The sequence below is a fragment of the Ictalurus punctatus genome, chromosome 5 (genome assembly GCF_001660625.3).
Source record: "Ictalurus punctatus breed USDA103 chromosome 5, Coco_2.0, whole genome shotgun sequence".
Taxonomy (NCBI): Eukaryota; Metazoa; Chordata; class Actinopteri; order Siluriformes; family Ictaluridae; genus Ictalurus; species Ictalurus punctatus.
The window spans coordinates 2,060,983-2,087,459 of record NC_030420.2 but is presented as its reverse complement, the minus strand read 5'-3'; the positions used below and the strand labels follow the sequence as shown (position 1 = coordinate 2,087,459).

The following is a 26,477-nucleotide window of genomic DNA, read 5'->3' as shown; positions in this document are numbered from 1 at the left end:
CATACTTTTGCCCATATAGTGTAGGCTGTATATCACAGAGGGATGTGTAAAAGTCCCTCCTGCACCTACACAAGTGCTCAGTAAGTTGTTAGAAACTCATTCTGGATTCAGTTTATCTGCAGGCCTAAAAACTACATCAGACATGTTCTGGATGCATTTATGATCAATTTTATACGTTTAATAATAATAAAAAAAAATACTAGGAAAAGTATTTATACATTTTTAAATGAATGTTTCATTAATTTCAAATTATATTATATTATATTATATTATTTATTTATATTCTTGCTGATCAATCAAATCAAACCAATCATTACTGCAATATTTCAGTGTTCATTTTCTCTGTTTTTGTTGTCTTTTGGTTGTGACCACGCCCCTCCTGACGCGTCACGTGGTGCTGGAAGCTGCGAGTCCGCGCGCACCGCACAACACCGCGAAGCGCGCGTGCTGAGACATGGAGAGGTGAAGAGGCGCGCGACGGAGGTCTGGAAGTCTGCAGGTGTTCGCGGTGCTCGCGCTGCGTCCTCTAAACAATAAACAACAACAACATCAACAACAACAAAAAGAAAAATTTGTAGTGTGATCATTTTATATATAGTTTTGATTTTTATTTAATTTTTTTTATTTAAATGGTCTTTCTTTGGAAGAACACGATGCGGATTCTCACGTGCGCGGTCACGATGCTCGTCTTGAGTCAGCACGTCGGCGCTCTGAGTAAGGTAAGGCGCTTGAATGGTGTGCATGAAGGGCCATAAATATTGGCACCCGGTAATGTAGTACATTCGTGCAACGCGTGATGATCGGAGGACTGCTAGATAGCGACTGCTTGCAAAACTATTGGCACCTCAATGTAATTAAGCCAGGCTCTTCACGTGCTGTTTAAGATCTCTGCTCCATGCACAAAGTTCATTTACATTCTCAACCTTTTCCTTACAAACCCAAAACAGACGTTCCGACTCAGATGTGTGTGCAGCTCAAGCTGTAGGAGGTGAAGCAGTTAAAAAACCCCAAAAAACTACACTTCTAAGATATTTCAAGCATAACATTCATTCCAGAGGGATTTCCAAAAATCTGAGTGTGGAAATGAGTTCCTCTCTCTCTCTCTCTCTCTCTCTCTCTCTCTCTCTCTCTCTCTCTCTCTCTCTCTCTCGCCTTTCTTCCACTATTCGCTTTGGCTAAAGCAACATCGAAGAACATGAACAGTTATATTTAGATTGTTATTTATTCACTTAGCAAATGAAAGATGTGTTTAAATGTGAGGCAGATGATACAGACAGAGAGAGAGAGTAAAGAAGAAAGACTGAGAGAGAGAGAGACTGAAAGATAAAAACAAAAAGAGAGACAGAGAAGAGAAACAAAGAAGAAAACAGAGATAGATAGACAGATAGATAGATAGATAGATAGATAGATAGGGAAAAGAATAGATAGGTAGGTAAATGGATGGATAGATAGATAGATAGATAGATAGATAGATAGATAGGTGTTCTTTATTGATCCCTTAGTGGAAATTTGGGAAAAGTAAACACAGACAGATATAAAAAGAGAACGAGGCAGTCTAAGAGAGACAGACTGGAGAGAGACAGACAGAGAAACAAAAAGCAGACAGAGAGATGGGCAGGTAGATAGAGCAAAAGAAATAGAAGCTGAAAAGAGAAAGGAGGGAAGGACAGACAGGGAGACAGGCAGAGAAACCCGACAGAGAGAAACAAGTAAAGACAAAGAGAGAAGAAAACATGCCAAATTTCATCCAAGTGAGCCAGCTGAGTGCGAGACATTGAAGGAGAGAAAGATTACAAAGACTGATGTAACGAGAAAAAGACAGCCGAAGTGAGACAGACTACAGAGTTAAGGTGAGAGTGACAGAAAAAGAGACAACAAGAAACAGAGAAAGAGAGAGAGAGAGACAAAAACGAGATGAGAGACAGAAAGACAGACAAAGTAGAGACAGACAACGAGAAACAGAATGAAAGAGAGACAAGCACAAAGCAAGACAGACAGACAGAAAGAGAGCTGAAAACAAGAAGAGAGAGACAGGTAGTGATAAATAGAAAGAGATAGACAGAGAACAAGACGGTTGAAGAGAGACAGAAAGCGGGACAGAGAGACAGACAGAGGCAGTGACAGAGAGACAGATAGACATAGAGACTGGCAAAGAAAGAGAAGGCAAAAATGACAGAGAGACGGGTAGATAGAGAGAAAAAGAGATAGAGAGAGACACTAATAGGTAAATAGAGGGAGAAAGAAAGAAAAATAGAGAGGGAGAGAGTGAGCAAGACAGAAAGAGACAGAGAGAGAGGGCGTGAGAGAGACAGAGAGGGGGGAAGAGAGAGAGAGCAAGACAGAAAGAGACAGAGAGAGGGGAAAAGAGAGAGACAGGGAGAGAGAGAGAGAGACAGGGAAAGAGAGAGAGCAAGACAGAACGAGACACAGAGAGAGAGAGAGAGGGACAGGGAGAGAGGGAGCAAGACAGAAAGAGACAGAGAGAGGGAAAAAGAGAGAGAGAGAGACAGGAAGAGAGAGAGCAAGACAGAAAGAGACAGAGAGAGGGAAAAAGAGAGAGAGAGAGACAGGGAGAGAGAGAGAGACAGGGAGAGAGAGAAAGCAAGACAGAACGAGACACACAGAGAGAGAGAGGGACAGGGAGAGAGGGAGCAAGACAGAAAGAGACAGAGAGAGGGAAAAAGAGAGAGAGAGAGACAGGGAGAGAGAGAGAGACAGGGAGAGAGAGAAAGCAAGACAGAACGAGACACAGAGAGAGAGAGAGGGACAGGGAGAGAGGGAGCAAGACAGAAAGAGACAGAGAGAGGGAAAAAGAGAGAGAGAGAGACAGGAAGAGAGAGAGAGAGACAGGAAGAGAGAGAGAGATGATTAAACACCAACTGACAGTGATGTCATTAACATTATTCTCATTGCTGTTCATTTCTTCCTGTACTGTTGTTCCTTCTATGCTCTGTTGTTCCTCGTCCTGACTATCAGGTGATTTAGAGGAGGAAAGTCCTCAAACCTCACGGCTCAGTGGCACACCCTGTCCCAAGCCGAGATCCTCCAAGCTCCTACGGGTCATTAACTCACTCCCACAGTGCCGCTTGAACCGTGCTGGCTAATTTCTTTAAGTACGAGTAATTGGAGGGAATGTGGAGTATTTGAATTGGCAGAAAGATCGACACAGTCCGGGATCACGTCACACTTTCGTCACGAAGCGTTTTTGCGATTCGGGAGGAAATGAGCGCAGGTCCTGAAATAAGGCTCCTTAGAGAGTTGTTGACGTTTAAATCCTCTCTGCGGACGCGTGTAACTCGGAGCGGTCCACTTTATCTCGCTGATGAAGAATGTGAGCACTGAATTATTCATGCGTTAAAGCACACTTATTCATTTGGCACGACTTAAAAGAGAGGCAGAATCCAGTCCAAGCACAGAGATGGAGGGTCGAGAGTTGAAGCATCATGCCGGGATTTGAACCCACAACTCCTCGGACTGGTCATTAGTGTAGAAACGCGAACGTCTGAGCGACACCTGCCCTGATGAACCCGTTTACACTTAAAGTGAAGCAGATGGAGGGGAAAAACCAGATCGACAGATATAGAGAGAAAGAGAGGGAGACAGGGAGGGACAGAGAGACTAGTGAGAGATACAGTGACAGAGACAGAGAGACAAAGAGGCAATGAGATAGGGACTGATTGAGATCTAGACAGAGACCCACAGAGAGAGAGAGAGAGAGATTAAAAGAGTAAAATATAGAGACAGTCAGAGTAATAGAAAGAGAAACGTAGTGAGGGAGAAAGATAAAGCACCAGAGAAAGAGAGACACAGCGAGAGAAAGAGAAAGCGCGACAAGAGATTGAGAAACAGGCAGTGAAGTTTGGAGAGAGAGACGTTTAGAGAGAGAGACAGAGAAGGAGAGACAGGTTGAGAGAAGTACAGAAGGATCGTGAGGGTGGGAGATATAGAGAGGCAGAGAAGGAGAGACAGGTTGAGAGACAGACAGAACAAGAGACTGGGAGACGGGTTGAGAGAAAGACAGAGGGACAGTGAGTGTGAGAGAGACAGAAAAAGAGAGACAGGTTAAGAGAATGAAGGAGAGTGTGAAGGAGAGAGACAGGTTGAGAGAAAGACAGAGGGACAGTGAGTGTGAGAGAGACAGAAAAAGAGAGACAGGTTAAGAGAATGAAGGAGAGTGTGAAGGAGAGAGACAGGTTGAGAGAAAGACAGAGGGACAGTGAGTGTGAGAGAGAGACTGATAGAAAGAAAAAGTCATTGAGGGATAAAAAGAAAAGAGAGACAGAGAGAGATAGAGGTTAAGAGAATGAAAGAGACAGTGTGGGATAGAGACAGAAAGAGAGACAGGTTGAGAGAAAGCGACATTGAGGGAAAGGGAGAAAGAAAGAGAGACTGATAGAGAGAGACAGAGAAAGAGAGACAGGTTAAGAGAACAAAAGAGACAGTGTGGGAGAGAGAGAATGATCGTGAGAGACAGAGAACGACAGACAAGCTGAGAGAAAGACAGAATGACAGTGAGTGTGGCAGAGAGAGACTGATAGAGAGAGATGGAGAAGGAGAGACAAAATTGAGAGAAAGACAGAGTGACAGTGAGTGTGGGAGACTGAGACTGATAGAGAGAGAGACAGGGAAAGACAGACAGGTTGAGAGAAAGACAGAGAGAGCAGGTGCTCTGATGATGGTTTATTGAGGATGCGGCTGAATGAACCTGCAGTACAGAAATGGCTTTTCTCCCACATTCTTCACAGAGAGTGTGTCTCTGGCACCTGTCTGTCTGCACGAACTGTCTCACTGCTCACATTTCCACACGTCCTGATCGCTCCATTTATGGCTCCTCTGTCAATAATCAGGCAGAGAAAGTTGAAAGTCGTGTTTGGTCCTGACTCTGAGAGCTACATGTGGTCTGGGTTTAACCGATCGAGTCCAGACCGGCGTCCATTATTAATAATAATCCGTCTGTCCTGTGATCTCGACCAAAAAAAAAAAATAGCTGTGAAAGACCTGTCAAACAGCGCACATCTGTAACCAAAACACCACTGGAAAAAATTACGTCAAACCTGCTAAGCACTTTAGCAACATTAACTGTCCGTGATATGCTACATAGCCTGAAATGTACTTATGTTAAAAAATTGTCAAAAATTCCTTGAATGTAAAATGAAAGATTGTGCTTTAAATACTTAGTTTAGCATCGAATCGGTGAACATATAACCCAAATTTCTTGGGTTACCAAAATAAATACACGGCTAATCACTAACTAGCGGCCATGTCTGATTTCTGTTTTGCTAATTTCCTAATGTGGCTTGTGTTTCATTGTGGTTCAAAATTCACTCCAAAACTACCTGATACTAAGATGACACACCGTATAATTATCTAGTATTTAAGAAGAACACGAAAATTAACCTAGCAAGGCAAAGGTCCGGTGTGAAGCTATAGCTATAGAGTTTCTGTTAGCTAGCCAGGTAGCGAAACAAGGATATTTCTGACTAACTTTCCTAACAAATAAAACAAGCTAATGAGTGTATTGTTCCATGTTGCATCCACAAGGTTTCACGAAAAACATTCAAATGGAGTAAAATTGCATTCAGTGAAGCAGAATGACTCTAGAAATGAGACAAAAGTATCGAGAACGTCAACATTTACCTCAGATGTGTTGGAGAATTCGCAAGAAAAGTCTCCGTATGACTAAAATGACACTGTAAATGCACTTAGCATTAACCGCTAACTTCCCAGCACTAGCATCGCACTCAGTGAACAGCACACTGTATGGAGGGAACGTAAACCTCTTCTTTAATCTTTATTCTTTTTTCTCCTTCCTTTATTCCTCCTTCCTTTCTATCCCCTTATCAGCTGAAAAGCGATCTTTAAGACGTTTTTAGTCGTTAAGCACAAGTTCACTTTAATCCCTTTATTGCCGTTTTTCAGCTCCTTGTGAAAGAAGGTTTCAGTAAATCAAAATCTAGTTCTGTTCGTTATCTCGACTTGTTTTCTGAGGATCGCGCGAAACGTAAGACCTTGATCTCGGACAGAATAACCGGTGGGATCGCGCGAGTAAACGGAGCCACGTGTTATTTTGCGCGCTTGAAGCTGAAGAGAACGTCAGAACAACGTTGAGGCAACGTTTCTTTCCGACTGAATAAAAATAAAACAAGGTTCAGGTGATTAAATGTGGAAACTAATGGTGTTGAGATAGATGTCTCTGAGTGACATAGTGATGAGATAGTGTGTGTGTGTGTGTGTGTGTGTGGGCACCAAGCCCAGGACTGTAATAGGAGGAGATGGAGCGACTCCACTGGGGTTAAAAACAATGCAGTTGTGCTTACACAGCTGTTGCTCTTTGGAGTGCCACTGCCTCTCCCACACCACACACCACACCAACACACCCTGCCCTCTCACACACACACACACACTCACACACACACACACACTCTGACTCTGTGTAGGAGTCAGACTGCCCTTTAACCCGTATTCCATCTGATAGTCACGCTTTCTTTTGCGCGAACTAATTGCATGTTTGCTGCTTTGTGATTAGGAAAACCCCTCGGTATAGCTTTGTAAACCTGATCGGTTAGCTAAGATCTCCCAACAACAATAAAGGCCAAAGGGCTCACAAGTGTTTTTTGTCCCAGATGGGGGAGAAAAAAACCCCCGTCTCCTCTCTCGTCTCCTGTGTCGTGTTTCCACACAACTGATTTATTTTTATTCATTAGTTACCACATCTGACACCTGCAGCAGAGCTTTTTTGTAGAAGGTTTAACATAGTTTACAAATAATTTAATATTATTATAACGTTTTTAAAATGGATTTATTTATTATTTTTGCAATGTATTATATTATACACCGACCAGCCAAAACATTAAAGCCACCCGCGGAATATCGTGTAGGTCCCAGTCTCCTTGTGCCACCAAAACAGCTCGGACCCGTCGACGCATGGACTCCGCGAGACCTCTGAAGGTGTGCTGTGGTATCTGGCATCAAGACGTTAGCAGCGGATCCTTTAAGTCCTGTAAGTTGTGAGGTGGTGCCTCTATGGGTCGGACTTGTCGCACAGACGCTCGATCGGAGACGCTTGCGATCTGGGGAATTTGGAGGCCGAGTCAACACCTTGAACTCTTTGTCATGTTCCTCAAACCGTTCCTGAGCAATTTTTGCAGTGTTGCAGGGCGCATCATCCTGCTGAAAGAGGTCACTGCCATTATGGAATACCGATGCCATGAAGGGGTGTACTTGGTTTAGGTAGGTGGAACGGGTCAAAGTAACATCCACATGAATGCCAGGATTTCCCAGCAGAACATTCCCCACAGCATCACACTTCCTCCGCCAGCTTGCCTTCTTCCCATAGTGCATCCTGGTGCCGTCTCTTCCCCAAGTAAAAGAATGACACTTTTTGGTAGGTACTAACCACTGCATACTAGAAACACCCCACAAGACCTGCTGTTTTGGAAATGCTCTAAATCAGTCGTCTAGCCATCATAATCTGGCCCTCCAGTGTCAGACATCTTTTCAGACATCTTCAAGACAGATGAGTTTAGAGATTTCTCCGTGTTGTGTTTTTTTTCCGTCTTGGCCATGCTTTCTGGGTGGGCGGGACGGCGTTAGTTTCTCTCCCCTGTCAATCAGAGGGACACTGACCAATCCTGAGCTCGTGTATTAGGAAGTAGGCAGTTAACCGTTTCCATCGAGTGTGTCCAGCTGTCCTGTGATGTAGCATGATGAGTGAACGGACGATTTATTTTTGTCCATTAGCAACACAGCTTGCGTCCAGTCACCTAAAATATAGTAGAAAACAGTAGCAGAAATAGAAATGAAGGGAAGGGTGGAGTAATGAGGGAACGTCTGTTTTTCCCGGAAGAACAGCGAAACAAGAAACCGTCGTCAAGGAAGCTAAAAAAGAACAGAACGTAGTTTTTCCACCACAAAAGAGTCGGTTTGATTGGATCTGCTTCGGGGTGGCATTGTTTCATCGCCATAACAACTCAAGCGAATTATGTAATTATTGTTCAATTCAAACATGAAAGGTGTGGGCGTTTTGAAAAAAAAAACCCCAAATCTAAATGAAACATTGTTTTCTTAGCAATTGCAACAAATGGAAAGGGAGCTAACAGCTAATAGCAAGAAAAAAGTCCCTGTGCATATGAAATTAATGTTTTGGTACAATTTTCTGAGGTAAAAATTGCTTGTAACCATGGTGACAAGGTCAGAAACCGACCCTGATTGGTTATTCTCATCAGCTTTCTTATATTCTATATTTTTTAACTATTTCAGCCTAATATATTATTGATATTTAGTATAAAACTGTCGAAACTGAAGTCAAAATAAAACCCTACGCCACCGGGATCTCTCCTCCCGAGGCACCGGATCAGAAGCTAAACATAAACACGTGTGACCTTTTCTGACCAGCGACCGCAGTGACCGCCGCGCGTAACGTCCAGACCGCTGATGGAGACGTATATCACTGAAAAAAATAGCCACCAAACCTCAGAATGCTGTCTGACATGAACCAATGCTAACATAGACACTTTTGAGCATGTGTGATGACTCTTTAGCAGGAAACGTGTAGGCACATTGTGGCTTCTGACAAACATCCAGCGTTATTTTATCCTGCGGACTGCCGGAGAAGCTGACGGTTGCTGGCTGCTTGAGAAATTCAATCATCTGCACCTGTTCCTCCAGACTCGTTTATTTTTTTAAATCTTTGGTTACGTTTATGTTTATTAAGAGCCATATATCTGTTCGCGCACGGCACATGCAGCCATCTACATCAATCCACACTCTTAGCAGAAGCCTCAAAAGGATGCTAACTTTATTATTTATTTTTACTTTCCTTTAAAAGTAGGGATTTTATGAATAGCATGCTAGCTGATTAGTGGTAAGTGTAGGCTACAAAAAAAGCACTACACAAACCACGATGCTAACTTTATTGGGCTAAGAGCGCCTGACTGACAGAGGCACAAGAATGCTAAATATAGCTAACGTTATCCTTTATTTTTTTAAAAAATTAAAATAGTAAAGAAATATCTTAAACATTTATAATGATATAACTTTAACATATTATAAGTAGCCACATTTCAGTATTATTTTAGCTAGCTGTAAAAGAAGTGAGCATCTGAGTGCCTGTTGATCGGCTAAGCAGTGATTAGCGTATGCTAAAAGACTCTGATGCTAGGCATTTGATTTTTGTTTCCTATTTATTGTTTTATATATTATATTTTGTTTGATTTTCTTGTAAAATTTATGCCTTATTTTGTGTTCTATTAAAAAAGTTCTTTATACACATTATGCGTTATTTAAAAAAAAAAATTTTTTTTTGATGCTTTACTTTTCTAAATAGGTGGGATTTTAGCTTTCGTACATCGTATATTTGTTGACGATCTGCCTTTCGTGTCCGATCTACGAATTAGCGCACGAATTAGCAAGCTAGCTAACTCTCCAACGAAACAGTAAACAAAAACAAACGCCGTAGTAATTACACTTCCTGCTTACTGCGTATTTTGTTCATAGAATAGTAAACAGTTTCCTCAGAAAGTATTGTTTTAAAAAACAAATCTTATTCCTGCACTCAGCTAATTAGCGCTAACTCTCTTTAGGATCTCGTGTGCTGCCGTATGAAGGGCCGTGTTTTAGGACTCGTGAACCTGTTACTGCACTTCATGAGAGAGATGTTTGGCTAACCATGTATGTGTCCAAATCCAAGAAAAAGATCAAATATAAACCGATCTGTGATAGCTATGACTTCTGTTTATCTGTACAAATTATAAATAGTCAGAACTTGGCCTCTGTTCCACTCAGAGACTGAAGGGATTGTGTGAATAGCTTGCTAGGTGATCGGCTAATTATTGGTCAGTATAGCGACCGGAGCCACATGCTTGCTAAATAGCGCCAACTTTACGCTTTTTTTAATGCTACACGCTCGACGTTTCTTCTTAAAAAAGCGATATTTTGGCCCGTGGTCTGCCACAGAAGCTGCCGGTCGCTGGATGTTGTCTGAATTTTTGGCCGCCAGCGGTTTCTCGGAGTACGACCTCTTCCTCTGCGCTCATTTTTATCTCTAATTTCTGTTCAGTGTCAGAGTCGTGGATCTCCAAGATGGTCACAGGGTCTCTCAGGGCTTCTGGAAAAGAGAAGAGCGTATGTTCAAGCTGCAGGATCCACATCAGGAGCCAAGGGAAAGATTAGTGTAAACAAAAATTTAATCAAGATGACAAGACTGCGCTTTGAAGTAATAAACCGTAGTGAGGAATTGTTGGCAGCGCACACGTGAATGCTCTTTCTCTGATAAATAGACAAAGAGCCAACCTGTGATCAGACCCTGTTTGTATTTATAAATTCCCTGGATTGATTGAATAATTAAATCTGGTGCGTGACTGTACCGGATTCTCGTTTAATTGCTGGGGGGGGGGGGGGGGGGGGTTACGTAACGAGATTACAGTGTGGGCTGGGATAGAACTGGGGCAGGTTTTAACCTTGTAACTAACGGCAGTGACCTCTTTCATCAGGATAACGCGCTCTGAGACTGAAAATTGTTCAGGAACGGTTTGAGGAACATGACAAAGAGTTCAAGGTGTTGACTCGGCCTCCGAATTCCCCAGATCTCAATCCGATCGAGTCGGAGCTGTTTTGGTGGTACAGGTGGTTTTAACATTATGGCTGATCGGTGTATATGCATAATAAACATACAGTATAGAACACAATATCCTGTTTCCTGCTTTTAAACCAATCGTCAAGCTCGTGTTTGATGTTAGTTAGCTCAATGAGGGTTTTTTTTTTGTAGTTCTTTCTAAGCTGAATGTGTAAACCGTCCTGTTTCTCGTTCTTCGGTACTTTCAAAGAATTTGCGATTCTTCACAGTATAGCTACTGGTGTGTTCTGTATGTAAAAAAAAAAAAAAGAGTACCGTAATAGACGTTTTATACTATTTTATTGTATCCGGATTTTTTTATTGGATCCGTTTCTTTTCTGACCTGGTCCAGCTCATGTGTGAGAGCACAGACTTAGATAGAAACAGTTTGAGGAGGAATGTCGTGGTGTACAACCAAAATCAACGAGTCTTCGCTAAACTAGTCCGGGGATGATTCACACTCCTGGGCTAATGATGTGTGTGTGTGTGTGTGTTAAAACCGTGAATTCCATCTTCAGTAGCGGTTATATTCTTCGACCTGCTTTGGCATTTCTTCAGCTCTACTAAGATAACGTCCGTCTGGATTCCTCAGCGACGTCGACGTGTCTTTATTAACCACGACCGTAGTCTTTAAGCTGGAAAATAAAATGTACCTCTCCTCCACACTTTCAAGTATCTTAACGCTGTAAAATGTGCCGGTTGTTAACCGCTTCGAAAGAGTTAGAAAGAGTTTAGATGCGAATTTTGACGTACGAGCATTTTAAGAACCGATTCGGCGACTCTGGGGATCATCAAACTGAAAGAAAAGTGTGAATAACAGTGTGTTTAAAATGACGACATGCATGTCTTTCGTTATAACTGCCTTGTACACCGCTACGTGCGAACATTCGTTGTCCCTGACGTTTGAGATTCTTGAAAGGTTTTGATTATATTAACCTTTACATACTTTCTCAGTGTGGTCCTGGTGAATTTTGACCCGGCCCAAGTATCCCCTCATACTCTGACATACAGTCTCTATATCAAATTTTGAACCTCTGATCTACTTAGAATGTACAAATAGTCTGTCTGACATTAATAAATGGGTGATTAATCCTTAACGAGTGTTTCAGAGAGCAGATAGAGTGCGTTTCTCAGGCTTTACACCACTCGTTTATGGAGAAACGAGCGTTTGATCTACTATCAAACAATGTCATGTCCAGTTTTACCTAAGACATGAACAGCCGTAATGATTTAAATAGATTCGGTCGGAAATGAAAACGCCCAGAACATTCTGGAACCTTGGGGTTTATTATATGAGCATTTCTAATCATTACAACCATCAAACACTGTCCTCACTGCCATATCATAAAATATTCCCGTCTAATTATAACTATTAACTCATCGTTAATTCAGCGAGTCGTCCCTATTTTGCAGTCCGTTCCACAGAGAATCTCCTTTGCATAGAAGGAGTCATAAGGGCCTTTCCATGTGGCACCATGGTAACACGCGACCCTGACGTCTTACAGGAACGACAGCGCCAACCGACAAAGTAGCCCCAGAATCTCATCAGAAAAACACATGAGAAATTAATTATACAATATAAACATGTTTCCTGAATGGGTTTCTGGATCAGCGACTGAATTCAGAGGGATTAAAAAGATCTTCATGGGAAAGCGTTGAATGGAAAATTTTTAAGTGTTTAATGGAAAATCTTTTCACAGAGGCGAATCGGAGGCTTGCCCAAGGACTCAGTCGTGAGATCGGACTGATCTCACAAACTTTCCACCAAGGGACTACTATAATTGTTTCCATTTGGGTCAGTATGCACATTTGGACGTCCTGTCGGGAAACGGCGTGAGTGCTCGGTGTCTTGTCGCGTCCCTGTGTGGTCTGCTCTGAAGCTATTCTGGCGACGGTGTGAGCGACAGGTGACAGAACAGATTCTGGAAACAAGCGTGTTGGGGTTTTTTTTCTTTTTTTCTTTTAGAGACGTGAGATCTCGTCCTTTCGGGGCTCTTGATGTTAAGACAAGCTTGCAAACAAAACCTTATTTAAATTCAGAAATACTTCCTGAAAACATTTTGCGAAAAGCGGGGAATGAAACACTCCGTGCCATGCGGTTATAGTGAAATAATCGACGGTGTGATGAGGCGCAGTTACTGTGACCTCCCTGAAGTTGATTATTTCCCTATAACAGTACGTCCTGAAGTGTTTTATTCCTCTTATACCTACAATTTCTACAAACTACAATTTTGAAAGAATGAAACGTCACGCTATTTATCCATTTATAGTTACAGTCATGGAACGCTCCCGAAACGAGGTGGTCCCTGTTCTCGTCTTTCTCCTGCACCAGGTTCGGTTCTCTCGAACCGTACAGGATTCCAGGAGTTTTTTAGCGATTGTTGCGGCCAGAGATATCCGATTTTGCTGCGGCGTTTTAAAAAAAATTGCGATACAACTCGCAGAGATTTTCGCGATTTGTTCTGGCGAAAAACTACTCGGATTGCAATCGCACACAATAGTTCCGCGCGGTCTTTCGCGGTGATGTTTGTTGGTAAGCGAAGGCCTTTTAGCTGTATTCGTGTTCGGCGCACGGGGCGTTGACCGAGCGCGCGTCGCGATGACGTCACATGACGGGTCTCGGCCCGGATCCGCGGTGATTTTGAAAAATATTGCGTATAGGTCGTCCGGATATTGCGGCGTTTCCTCGATTTTGCGTTCGTTTCTGCGATCGCAAAATCACGAAATCCTGGAGGGACCGACTTAGTAACGCAAAAAAATGTCACCGAGAGACTGCACAGCGTAAACTGCTCCATCCCGAAGATGTCTGAAAACTTACATTTATAACGCGCTGACACTGGAGACTCCTTCCGTAAAACACCCACGCACGTTTTCGAAAAAAATCCCGTTTCACGTGGAGAGTCCAGCGTTCCAGTCCTTATACGAACGATAACGTTAAAACGACTGCATTGATATAAACGTGCGATTAGCAGCTGTTGTAGAAAAACCACTTCGGACCAATCAGATCACAGAATCCAACAGCGCCGATCAAAGCACAAACGCGAAGGCACGCGTTCGAGACGCAGCGCTTTATTCAGAAAGGGAAAAAAAAACGCCGGGACGTCTTCTCCGAATTGCTTTTATTTATAGAGTCGTGCGGTCTATCAGAAACGGCATCAGGAATGCATGCGCATGATCGAGATGACTCGGTGAAGTCATCCGAGTTAACAAACAGACTCGTTGTTGAAAGTCAGTGGGCTCTGATGTGTGAATGTTAGAGCTCTTTCACCTAATTATCCTGTAAAAAAAAAAGCAATAATGGGCCTTCTGTGCTGCTTGAAAAGAGAATATTGTGGGTTTGCTGGCGCTGCAGAATCGCCGACACACTGGAACTCGTTCATGTATCTGAACTTCTCAGATACCGGCTTCACACAGCAGCACTAACGCCGTGTTAATCTCTTCCTGCTCCCCCGGCTTTTCCAACACACTCGAGGCTAGAGGTTGTCATTTGAGCGTGTGATTAACACCGAGTCCGCTGTCGTGTGTGTGTGTGTGTGTGTGTGTGTGTGTGTGTGTGTGTGGGTGTTCGTGTTTTAATCCCGCCTAATGAGAGGTTTCCCGTCTATGCCTCAGTTTGTATCGGTAGGTTCTGATTGCAGTGTTGGTGACTCTTTTCTAGGGGAAAGTAGCTAATGCATGCTCGAAAAGCCTCTAGATGATGTCACAATATGTCATTTGCATATTGTTTGAATCGGCACGATCATTTGCATATCGGCATGACCGTTTGCATTTGTAATTTATTTATTTATTGCTCTTTTCTTTTTTTTTTTTTACAGCATTTTTCTGTAGTTTGATGTGGCACAGTAATGTTTACATAATAATAACTGTTTATATGTGTAATCACATTTAAAAATGTATAGCCTTAATAACTGTTGGCAAAATATATGCTAAATAAACGACTAAAATAAATACAGTATATCCTGCGAAGATATCCTGCGAAGTAGATGAGTGTAATCTTGGTAGAGTCGTGCACAGTTGTCCAGGTCATGCAATTTTTAGACGGTCCCTTACGTACTTCATCACTATAAAGCGCTGCTGTACTGCATTCCTGAGAGATTAGCTTCAGGGGGGTTTCAGGGGTTTATTGTTTTGAGAAATAGAAGAGAGAATCTCGAATGTGCGGTGAATCTCCGGTGACCGCGAGACAGTCTAAAACGCGGTGGACTGTGAGTGACGTCATAGTATAGTCCCGCCCCCGACACTGACTGGCAGGTTTCTGTGAAAGACACGGGAAATGCGAATGCAAAAAATCTTTGCGTTTTAATTTACAGAGTTTAGAATGAAGAATTAAGAAGCGGGACAAACAGCGGCGATCAGCGATTGGATGTTGGGAACGACGGAAAAACCCTGGCTGTCCAAGATGGCCGCCATGTGTCTGACGTCACTGAAGAGCTGGATGCAGATACGTAGCATCTTATTAGCTACAGCAGCCAGTACAGAGCTACAGAAACAAACTGCAGACCCCAAACATCAAACAAACAAATCGAATGCTCTGCATTAGTATTATTACACACACACACACACACACACACACGGACAACAACGTGGCACTCGAGAGACGAGATCAGACAAACGGATGTCTTGAAGCACGTCGGCTCAGACAGCAGGAGCTTACGGTGAAGAATCTCGGGCTGTAACCAGTTCCACATGTGGCCCAGTTTGGGTCTCTGCAGAGATCTCTAAATCTCAGGGGGAAAGATGACAGCCGTAAGCCGTCTGAACCGCTGAACCAGAGATCACGCCAGAGAAACCGAACCCAGCCACAAAATCGGATCAAATGACAACCACACAGATGGAGAATTAGCTGAGTACCGTGTCTCCAAGTTTAAATAAACGCACTGTGGCCTTTGTGTCAGTCAGTTGCAGTCCAGGAGGCGTGGCCTCTGTGCCTGTCAGTCCTAATGAAGGAGGTGTGGCCTCTGTGAAGGTCAGTCTCAGAGAAGGAGACGTGGCCTCCCGGTCTGTCTGTTTCAAATAAAGAGGTATGGGCTCTGTCTCCGCCAGTCTCAGTGAAGATTTAGTGGCTTCTTTGCCGGTCAGACTCATTAAGGGAGGTGTGGCTTCTGACGGTGTGAAGCTCAATGAAGGACATGTGGCCTCTGTGTCTATCAGTGAAGGAGGCGTGGCTTCTGCCCGGCTCTATAAAAGGAGTTGTGGCCTTTGCACTTGTCAGTTCCAGTGAAGGAGGTGTGGCCTCTGTATCTGTCAGTCTGAGTAAAGGAGGTATGGTCTATGTATCCATCAGTCTCAGTGAAGGAGGTGTGGCCTCTGTATCTGTCAGTCTGAGTAAAGGAGGTATGGTCTATGTATCCATCAGTCTCAGTGAAGCAGGTGTGGTCTCTGTATCTGTCAGTCTCAGTAAAGGAGGTGTGGCCTCTGTATCCATCAGTCTCAGTGAAGCAGGTGTGGCCTCTGTATCTGTCAGTCTCAGTAAAGGAGGTGTGGCCTCTGTATCCATCAGTCTCAGTGAAGCAGGTGTGGCCTCTGTATCTGTCAGTCTCAGTAAAGGAGGTGTGGCCTCTGTATCCATCAGTCTCAGTGAAGGAGGTGTGGTCTCTGTATCCATCAGTCTCATTAAAGGAGGTGAGGCCTCTGTATCCTTCAGTCTCAGTGAAGGAGGTGTGGCCTCTGTATCTGTCAGTCTCTGTAAAGGAGGTGTGGCCTCTGTATCCATCAGTCTCAGTGAAGGAGGTGTGGTCTCTGTATCCATCAGTCTCATTAAAGGAGGTGAGGCCTCTGTATCCATCAGTCTCAGTGAAGGAGGTGTGGTCTCTGTATCCATCAGTCTCATTAAAGGAGGTGAGGCCTCTGTATCTGTCAGTCTCAGTAAAGGAGGTGTGGCCTCTGTATCCATCAGTCTCACTAAAGGAGGTGTGGTCTCTGTATCCATCAGTCTCATTAAAGGAGGTGAGGCCTCTGTATCCATCAGTCTCAGTGAAGGAGGTGTGGTCTCTGTATCCATCAGTCTCATTAAAGGAGGTGAGGCCTCTGTATCCATCAGTCTCAGTGAAGGAGGTGTGGCCTCTGTATGTGTCAGTCTCAGTAAAGGAGGTGTGGTCTCTGTATCCATCAGTCTCAGTGAAGCAGGTGTGGCCTCTGTATCTGTCAGTCTCAGTAACGGAGGTGTGGCCTCTATATCGGTCAGTCTTAGTGAAGGAGGTGTGGCCTCTGTATGTTTTGGAAAGACGCATTCCTGCTGTTGATGAAACAAACGACATCATCTTGTGTCCATTCCCCCTCAAAACAGCCTAAACTTCAAAACAACTGCTCTTGTGGAACTTCACACATCGTAAACTTTTACGGCCGCTTATTTTAAACCGCTTCGGTTGTCAGTAGGTTCATGGTAACGGTAAAGCATGTGGCTTTGAAGTTGAAGTGCATGTGGATCTCATCATACAGACCTCAGCATACCATAGATACACTCCGAGATCCTGTGCACCTGCGATGTTGTTAACCTTCGTACCTGTCCAGTCACGGCCTTATGGCATAGTTAAAGTACTTGGTTGCGTGGGAGATGTACTGAGATGTCCAAGATGATTAGAGCTGTACTGGTGCAAATGCAAATTCCATCAAGTCTCGTCAGGATGGTGAATATATGGAAGTTCCTGTGAGGATAAGTTCAAAGCCAGCGCCACGGTAAAACTCAAGCGAGCAGTCATGGATGTTATATAATGTCTAGCAGATGGAGAGAAAGACAGAGGGAGCGAATACTTACAGGATCTCCGTAGCCTGCTGCCGATGCCCCTCTCATTCTTCTCCTAAGCAAATGGATTTACGATTCATTAAGAACGGATTTGCAGGCAGGATTCTTGGCATGGCCGAAGCTTGTGTGTGAGGCATCGCTGGGGTGAAAAGCTGAATGGCAGCGTTTCGTGAGGAGAGGTGAACATGAGGTTGACGTTTTCAGCGAAATGTTGCCAGGCCCTGCTCCGAGATTCTGATCTCCGATGGCTTCCAGAAAAACCCTAGGGTTCACATCTCGAGGTCGTGTTGTGGAGGAATGACATGGCGCATAATCAGACCTCTTGTTTGATTTTGAAGTGCTGGCTGAAAGAGTCTGAGAGTGGACTTTACAATACAAGTCAGAACATAGGGGTGGGAATTCGTGGGCCAGCTAACGGAGACCGTTACTAGAGCGCTTGCTGCATTGAAGTATTCAGCAAGATCTAAGACGGCCAGGGTGTAATGTTCTAAAGATAACATTCCTGCAACTGCTGTAATTCTTTACAGGGATCGCTTCACAATGTTATTAGAACGTTGCTCACACAACATTTTTGCAGCTCACTAATGTTTCTAAAAACCTACCAGCAATCTCTCTCATTCTGTCATTGGCTCGTTCTCCTAATGTGTGCACCTGTTCTGTGTTTACTCGCTGATCTGTGTATCTGGAATACCTAGAAAACTCTTTGAACCAGAAGCACGTAGAAGCATAGAGTTCTTCAGAAAGTCCATCTAAAATAAAATAGTTGGCTGGGTGATATATATATATATGTATATATTTATATATATAATATAAAAACGTTCAAAGCGAGACTATAACCTTGCCATGTAGTCGTACGTCCCTGGACTTGTGGGTAAATATTTAGGAATGGAGATACGTCTTCCAGATTATAACCAATCGATGACCTTCGAGGAGTCACTAAATACCAAACAACAAGACAGCCGCATATCTCCTAATCTCGTACCCCTGCGTACAGGCCTTCGCCGACGTGGAGCCGGTGAGGATGACGTCGGAGGGCTCGGACTGCCGCTGCAAGTGTGTGATGCGGCCGCTGAGCATCGAGGCGTGCTCGAGGCTTCGGGACGGGACCCTGAAAGTGGACGATTTTTACGCGGTGGAGACGGTGAGCTCAGGATCGGACTGTAAATGCTCGTGCACCGCTCCGCCCTCTTCGCTGAACCCCTGCGAAAACGAGTGGAGGACGGAGAAACTGAGGAAACAAGCACCCGAGCTGCTCAAGGTACGCACACACACACACACACACACACACACACAAAAGCATAACTGTGTGTATGTGTATGGCGTACACATCTTTACACTCAAATCCTTATAAAGCTGGCCTAAGAAATCATTTGAAACCTGATTAAAGTTTAAAGGTCAATCAAAACCTGTATAAATACTATACATATGTATTGTAATGCATAAACGATCACCATCCTTTTTATTTTCTCTAAAACACATTCCGTGCCTTCTTGCAGGTGTTATTTATATCTTACATTTCACGCACGAGCCTCATTGCATGTGTTTTTACGGTGGACCGGCTACTCCAGGAATTACGGTAGTTTGAGAGCGACGCCGTTACCTTTTTCTTAAGCTCCTTTTTTTCCCATTTAAACAGTAAGCACCATTTTAATGAGGTCAGAAACGTGCGTTCACGTTTGTGCAGGTCACGACGTCCTTCGCGTTCTCCTCCGTTTGGACCGAACGGACATGTTGCTGCTCGTTTTTGCGGACGCGACGAGAAGCTTCGCTTTATCTTCCCTTCACACTCTCACGGTTCCCTAAGGTCACGATGAGGTCACGTTTTACGCTTTTCATTCAATCAGACTGCCGAGGATATTCTGCATCCCTGCCGGTATCGGAACACGATAAGCGACATCGCGCCATCTCTAATTACAACTCCATGCTTAACTTGAAAAAAGTAGCAAACGGTAGCGAAAGGCTCAGGAGTGCTGAAGCGTGGCAACGTTAACGAGACAAAAAGTTAACTATACAAACAGGGGTCTGTAATGCTTTACGCAGTACTCCTACGCTCGTACACCGTGCCACTTCTGGTCCCGGAAGACAGTCCGTGCCACTAATAAAGAGGAAAGAGTTCATAGAGGGACGCATCAGGTTCGAGTTACAGACGTTTCGCCTCACGTTTCCTTCGCAGCTTCCTGCTGGGCTCCCCGATAACATCAGGATGTTTTTAGGAAGGATTTCAAAACAACGGCTGGATTTGTAAAAGGAAGTTGGATCATTGATAACAGCCTGTCCATCCAGACACATCTTATATATATATATATGTATATATGTATATGTGTGTGTGTGTGTGTGTGTGTGTAGCTGCATTCCATGGTGGACTTGCTGGAGGGGACGTTGTACAGTATGGATCTGATGAAGGTTCATGCGTACATGAATAAAGTCGTGTCTCAGATGAACACGCTGGAGGCGGTGAGTAACGATCTAACGTTAATAAAAAAACCGGGTAACGGGGTTGGATTGGATGAACGGATTCACGAACGGGTAAATGAAAATGACTGAGTGAATGCATGGCTGGATTAATGAAGGAATGGAAGTATGGAGTGAGCAGGTGGATTAATGAAAGCATGACCGAAGGAGTGGATGGACTAATGGAGAAGTAAATGAAAAGGTGGATTAATGAATAAACGGTGTAACGAATGAGTGAATGAGCGGATGAGGTGACTGACTACATGTGTGACTACATGTGTCAATGAGATTCATATAACAAGTGAAAGTGAATGGACGGGTGGGGTAATGAATAAGTGAGTAAACAAATGGACGGGTGGATTGGATGGATGGATGGATGGATGGATGAAGTAATTCATTAGTAAATTAATCTATCTATCTATCTATCTAAACGAATGCATTGTTTAATACATTCCTGCATGGATGGATTATGAATGAAGCAATTAACGAGGGAGTGCAAGAATAAATGAACGGATATATCAATGAACGTGTGAACAAACGTAACGAATCGGTGAATAAACAACGAATGAATGGACGAATGAAGGAGTAAACGGACCCGATGATTACGTAATATGTGAAAGAGCAGAATATGAATGAAATGAAGGAGTTATTGAGTATTGAGTATGTGCGAGTGAATGAACAGATATCACGATGAAAGGATGACTAGTGGATGAATGAAAATTAAGAAAAGGAGTAAATGAACGAATGAACGCCGGAGAGAACGGAGGGAGACATGTCATGGGCGGACGAGTGAACGGGCCCTCGGATTAAAGAATGACAGCGGGTTAAGATGGGCAGGTGGATGGACGGGCGGACGGATTTAGATGGAATATTGGACAAAATAGAAAAGCGGTTCGATCCTTTCCCCCCCGCAGACCATCAAAACGAACCTGAGCCGTGAGAATGACTTCGTTCGAGACAGCGTCGTGAACCTGTCCAATCAGCTGAAGAAGTACGAGAACTACTCGGACATCATGGTGAGCATTAAGAAAGAAATCTCCAGCTTGGGAGTGCAGCTGCTGAAGAAAGAAACGACAGACAACAAGGCACAGGTGACGCTGACGAACACACGAAATACACTCAAAACACACTTAACACACAAAATACAAATACGACGTCGCGCTAAAGTGTAGTCAGAGTGCGTCTCCGGTCATGTGACCTTTATTATGCGTGAACACAAACCAATATTTCAAAGACACGCATGAACATATTACAGATATATAACAGCTATGAACTGTTATTAATGAGTAGTTAATTACTTATTGATCAGTTATCGATATTAATACGTTCACACTAACAATCAGATAAAATGCAGGCAGTCGTTTGTTTCTGTTTTCTACGTAAAACGAAGCCACCATTTCAGAACGTAGCAAGTACAGTTAGCTTGTTTTGCTAACTCGAGCATGTGACGTAAATCAGTCAACCGATTTTCCCACTCGTTAGCGAGTTAGTAGGCTTTAAAAGCTATAGATTTATACGGAAGTACTACCTTTTCTCATTGGACGTAAAAAAAACAACAAAAAAACACAAAAGCTGTACCGGCCACGCCCACAAGAGACAAACTACGAGCGATCTCATTTGCATGTTCTCTTTTCACGGTATTTTAACCTTAAATGAACCCCTTGTTCACTAGAGACCGTCATCACTCGCATTCACTTGCAAGCTATTGAAAGTCCTGTGACTGATTACCGGCTCATGTATGATTGCAGGCCACCGACAGCAAGAAGGGCAAAGAGGCAGTAAAACCCCCCAACAAAAAGTCCCCGGTGGATAAATCGCCTCCAAAGCCTCCCAAAGAGAAACCCGTCAAACCCAAAAAGGAGCCTCCGCCTCCCAAGACGCCCAAACCTGCTAAACCAGAGCCGACCCCCAAGAGCAAACCGGCGGGTCACCAGCCTGGGGTCATCAGGGGCATCACCTACTACAAAGCCACCAGGACGGACGAGTCAGAGACGGACAGCGCGTCCAAAGGAGACAGAGGTGCCTTTGTTTGTCTGTGTGTGTTATCTGTGCGATGGAAGTTTATAGAGTACACACACACACTTATCCACGTGAATCACTCACTCCGTTATGAGTTCCTGACTTCTCATGCTGTTTAAAGAACCAGCGCCAAGTCTTTCGTTGTTACCTAAATGAATCCCATCACCCAGCTTGCTTTCATTAAAACGATGTTAGCTTTGGGGCAGGCTTGTCGCGATGGTCGGTGTTCCCAGCGTTCCCGGTGCTGGGGCCGCACACCGATTACATCACTTCCCCACTGTGGCACCGCCCCCACTGTCGCTTTGAGTGTTTATAGTGATAAAAATCATTTAGTTCGGTTAGAGAACGGACACTACAGTTAAAAACTGAGCCGCAGCACAGATCAGCGGGAGTCAGACTTCATTCATCACGTGACGGGAGCGACGCGAGCTGACTGACAGGACGATGGCGGAAGATCTGGTTTCGAAAGTTCTGTGTTTAATGTAAGCGAGTTTCTCACTGTACCGATTTGTAGTTGCGTTTTTCATTAAGGATAATAACGAACCCAATCGGCGTTAATTCGAAAGCGGAAGGGATAGCCGTGTATTACCGGTGCCGAACAGCTTCGAAACACCTCCGGTTGCCACTTGTTATTCAGAACTGCCAGGAAGTCACAAACCCCCCACCCCCCCACACCCCCCTGCTGGGCCACGCCCTCCGTGAGGTTTTATAATGCGCTGAAATCTGCTTTAGGCATCCTGCTTCTCTAAAACACGCTCTATAAAACCTCGTCCATAATCCCTGTGCGCTTGTATTTTCTCCTCATAAGAGCCGTTAGAGGTAATTGTGAACAGCAGAACTGCTCCGAGGCAGAAGAAACGACCCCGTAGTCTCTGGCTTTAATGCAGGAGAGGCAAACTGTCATGCCTAGCGAAAGAAAAATGATAATATGCTAATACGACTTGGCTGCGTGATAATCCTGAGTTTACGCTTCGCCGTACGTGATCGGAATCTCTTATATTCAACGCACCAAAAGCCCCGCCCACTTTATACTGCAAGTCACCATTTATTCCAGCTTTGGAGTGCAGATTGTGGCCACAAGACCGAAATTAAGCTCATTCACATAAGCAAATTGTTATTATTGTTATATAATGAGTCTTTATTGATGACGTAGACGTTACAGCACAGTGAAATTCTTTTCTCCGCGTACCCCAGCATGTTAGGAAGTTGGGGTCAGAGCGCAGGGTCAGCCATGATACAGCGCCCCCTGGAGCAGAGAGGGTTAAGGGCCTTGCCCAAGGGCCCAACAGTGGCAGCTTGGCAGTGCTGAGGCTTGAATCCTCGACCTTCCGATCAGTAACCCAGATATATATATATATATATATATATATATATATATAGATATGTAATCCAGTATACCAAAAACAACGCTACCGAGTTCTCATACTGTGAATATTCTACATTTCCTGAAGAACTTCAAACATCTCGTGATATTTCATGTAGCTTCAAGGCACGCCGTGGTCTTCAGTATGAGATGCTTTAGATCCGCTGTTCCTCTTCCCTGAAGTGGTTTCTTCATTTGTCTTGCGCTGTTGGAGTCATGTTGTAATTGGATTCTTTGACTTGAATGCACAATAATGTTTTGCTGTATTTATGTCTGGCTCTCATCGAGCCCGTGGTTAATGTTCCAGACGGAGCCCCCCCATCGGTGCAGGAAGAGCAGGCTCAGATTAGGCTCGCTCCCCCGACATTGTCTTCGCGGAGATGTGTTTTGCATGGCGCGACATGAGACCGGCTCGGCTTGAAAACGCAAACACCGCGGGGATAGACTCGGTTACAGCGCAGGAAGTTACTACGAGCGCAACATCTCATAAATAATCAATAGCGCTTTTGAAGTGGAATCTCTGATGCTACGGGGTGAAACATTGAACTCTCGGTCGTAATCCTTTTCTCCCTCCTTCCTTTGTCTCTGAAAGAAAACACAGCCAAAGCCCACAACGTGCACCAAATCGAGGACAAGGGAGGTTCCGAACTCGTCTTGGAGGCCATCGAGGGCACCACTCCTGTGCTGCCAAAGACAACAAGAACAACAACAACAACAACTGTTGCTTCAACAACAGCTGCCTCACACACACAAACAACCACCAGCGATGAGGAGCTTTTCACCACAAGTTCCACCGAGTCAGACCCAGAGATGGAGAAACGCACCATCACCGTCACACCGTCGCTGAAGAACGCACAACCCGGCTCTAACAAGACAGGTGACACGTGGGTTTCCTCTGGGTTCTCCAGTTTCCTCCCACCTCCCAAAAACTTTCTATCCAACAACACTGTGTAAATGTGTGTGTGTGTGTGTGTGGTTACTCTGTTCAGTGTACATTAAACCACTGGAGTGTGAGGGCACCATCGCCTCGGTGGAGATGCCGGAGAAGCACCACAGCTACGGGCGTAACGAAGGCGCGTGGATGAAGGACCCTGTCGCCAAGGACAACAAGATCTACGTCACCAACTACTACTACGGCAACAACCTGGTGGAGTTTCGCAACCTGGACAATTTTAAGCAAGGTAGGAACCGCTCCAAATCTCCTGGGTTTGGTTATGAGGTAAATCCCGAACTTCGAACATCCCGCAGAGCGGCATTAATCCCGTTATTAAAAATCGGAGCGAATACGGCACAATGCGACACAAGACGAGGCCATCTACCAAAAGTCAGTGGGTAAAGAGGAGAAGAACCAGCGATGCTACCACAACCATGCTTCACAGTGGTGATAGTGTTCTCAGCATTGGCTTTTTGCCAAATGTAGCACTCATTTCTATTCATTTGATATATTTTTTTTTTATTTGTACAAAATTTACTAATTACATTGACAACCCCCCCAGTGCCCCACCCCTATATTATGGGCTATATTGTGTTGATTCATGACATAATCCCAATTACATCCATTTCAGTTCCAGGTTGTAACAAAGTATGAAAGGGTTTAAGAAAGGGGGTGTGAATACTTATCTATGGCGCTGTATATACACAAATTTTTCCCAAAATGTTAGACAGAGTCTTATCATTCCAAGCTTCCAAGTTGTTCCAAAATCTCACTCTAGTAGACTTTACAGGTGAAATCATAGTGCAGACGTTTTGACTCACTTCCTGTATCTGATCGTAGGTCGCTGGAGTAACCTCTACAAGCTCCCGTATAACTGGATAGGAACGGGTCACGTGGTCTACAACGGCGCCTTCTACTACAACCGAGCCTTCACCAAGAACATCATCAAGTACGACCTGCGGATGCGCTACGTGGCGGCGTGGACGCTGCTTCACGACGTCGTCTACGAGGACACGACGCCGTGGAAGTGGCGCGGCCATTCGGACATCGACTTCGCCGTGGACGAGAGCGGCCTCTGGGTGATCTACCCGGCAATGGACTACGACTACTCGCAGCAGGAGGTGATCATCATCAGCAAGCTGGACCCGAGCGACCTGTCCACCAAGAAGGAGACGACGTGGAGGACGCGCCTGAAGCGCAACACGTACGGCAACTGCTTCGTCGTGTGCGGCGTGCTGTACGCCATCGACGTGTACAACCAGAGAGAGGGCGAGGTGGCGTACGCCTATGACACGCACACCAACAGCGAGGCGGCGCCGCGGCTCCCGTTCACCAACGAGTACGCCTTCGTCACCCAGGTGGACTACAATCCTAAAGAGAAGGTGCTCTATGCCTGGGACAACGGACACCAGCTCACTTATAACCTTCACTTTGTGGGTCAGTGAGACGCTCGGAAAAGCGTTCGACCTTTAATTCAGGAAATCTGACTTTTTAAAGAGGGGAATACATAGAAAGAAGATTATAATAACCGTACAAGGGAAGCGAACTCTCTCTGACCTTCGACGAATGCCGACTAGAGCAACGTCGTGTAGTTCGTGCCGCAAAAAAGTGGTTTGGAAAGTGGAAAAATGAGAAAATTCAGGGTTGGCACATTAAAAATGAATTCTTCCGACATTTAAATGATGATGCTACACAGCGTTAAGAAGGTTAACATTTAAAAAATCTATATATTTTGTGAGAATAAATAATATTTTAATAAACCTATAAGATGTTTATGGTACTTGTATTAAAAAGGGTGTATCAGTGTATGTAAATGACTCATTTACGCTATAAAGTTTGTAAAATATAATTGACTTTTGCACTGTAGATATTTCCGGAGACCGTTAGCGACAGAGCTGTTTGTTAGATCAATAAGGGTGTGGGTTTTTTTGTGTTTTTTTTGTAATTTTTTGTTTTTTTTTACGTCTCCTAGTAAACATTCGTTAAACTCCTGGATGAGTTTCTATAAGCGTGTCTGTTTTGTATGACTCACGTATGGCGGGTGAAACGTTCCGTGTTTTCTGCACTATAACTGAAATAAACTTCAACTCCGTTACCACGGTGCCTCTAGGATCCGGATGTGAGGAAACCATTTCTTTTATAGTGGTGCAGAATAAAGACGGCTCGATCACGTTCACGCATTCACGTGTGAATTTTATCCTTTCGGATTTTCTGATCCTTTCCTAACGGAGTCGTATCCGATTCCCACCCGGTTATCCGGCTACTGGCTGGAGATGGTGAAGGCTTACCCCAGAACTTTGTTAACGTTCTCGCATAATAGCTTATGGGATGGCTCGTAAATGAGGGCGCGGTCTTC

At 44.3% G+C, this 26,477-nt stretch overlaps 1 protein-coding gene across 1 annotated transcript; it reads left to right on the top strand.

The window, feature by feature from the left end:
- The first annotated feature begins 426 nt into the window (after nt 1-426).
- On the top strand, nt 427-26,114 carry olfml2a (olfactomedin-like 2A). The gene is made up of 8 exons (XM_017467459.3): nt 427-719; nt 18,349-18,612; nt 19,701-19,808; nt 20,720-20,896; nt 21,554-21,824; nt 23,780-24,064; nt 24,177-24,368; nt 24,962-26,114. The coding sequence occupies exons 1-8, from the start codon at nt 630-632 to the stop codon at nt 25,564-25,566; spliced, it is 1,992 nt and encodes a 663-aa protein (XP_017322948.2). The 5' UTR covers nt 427-629; the 3' UTR covers nt 25,567-26,114.
- The last annotated feature ends 363 nt before the right edge of the window (nt 26,115-26,477 follow it).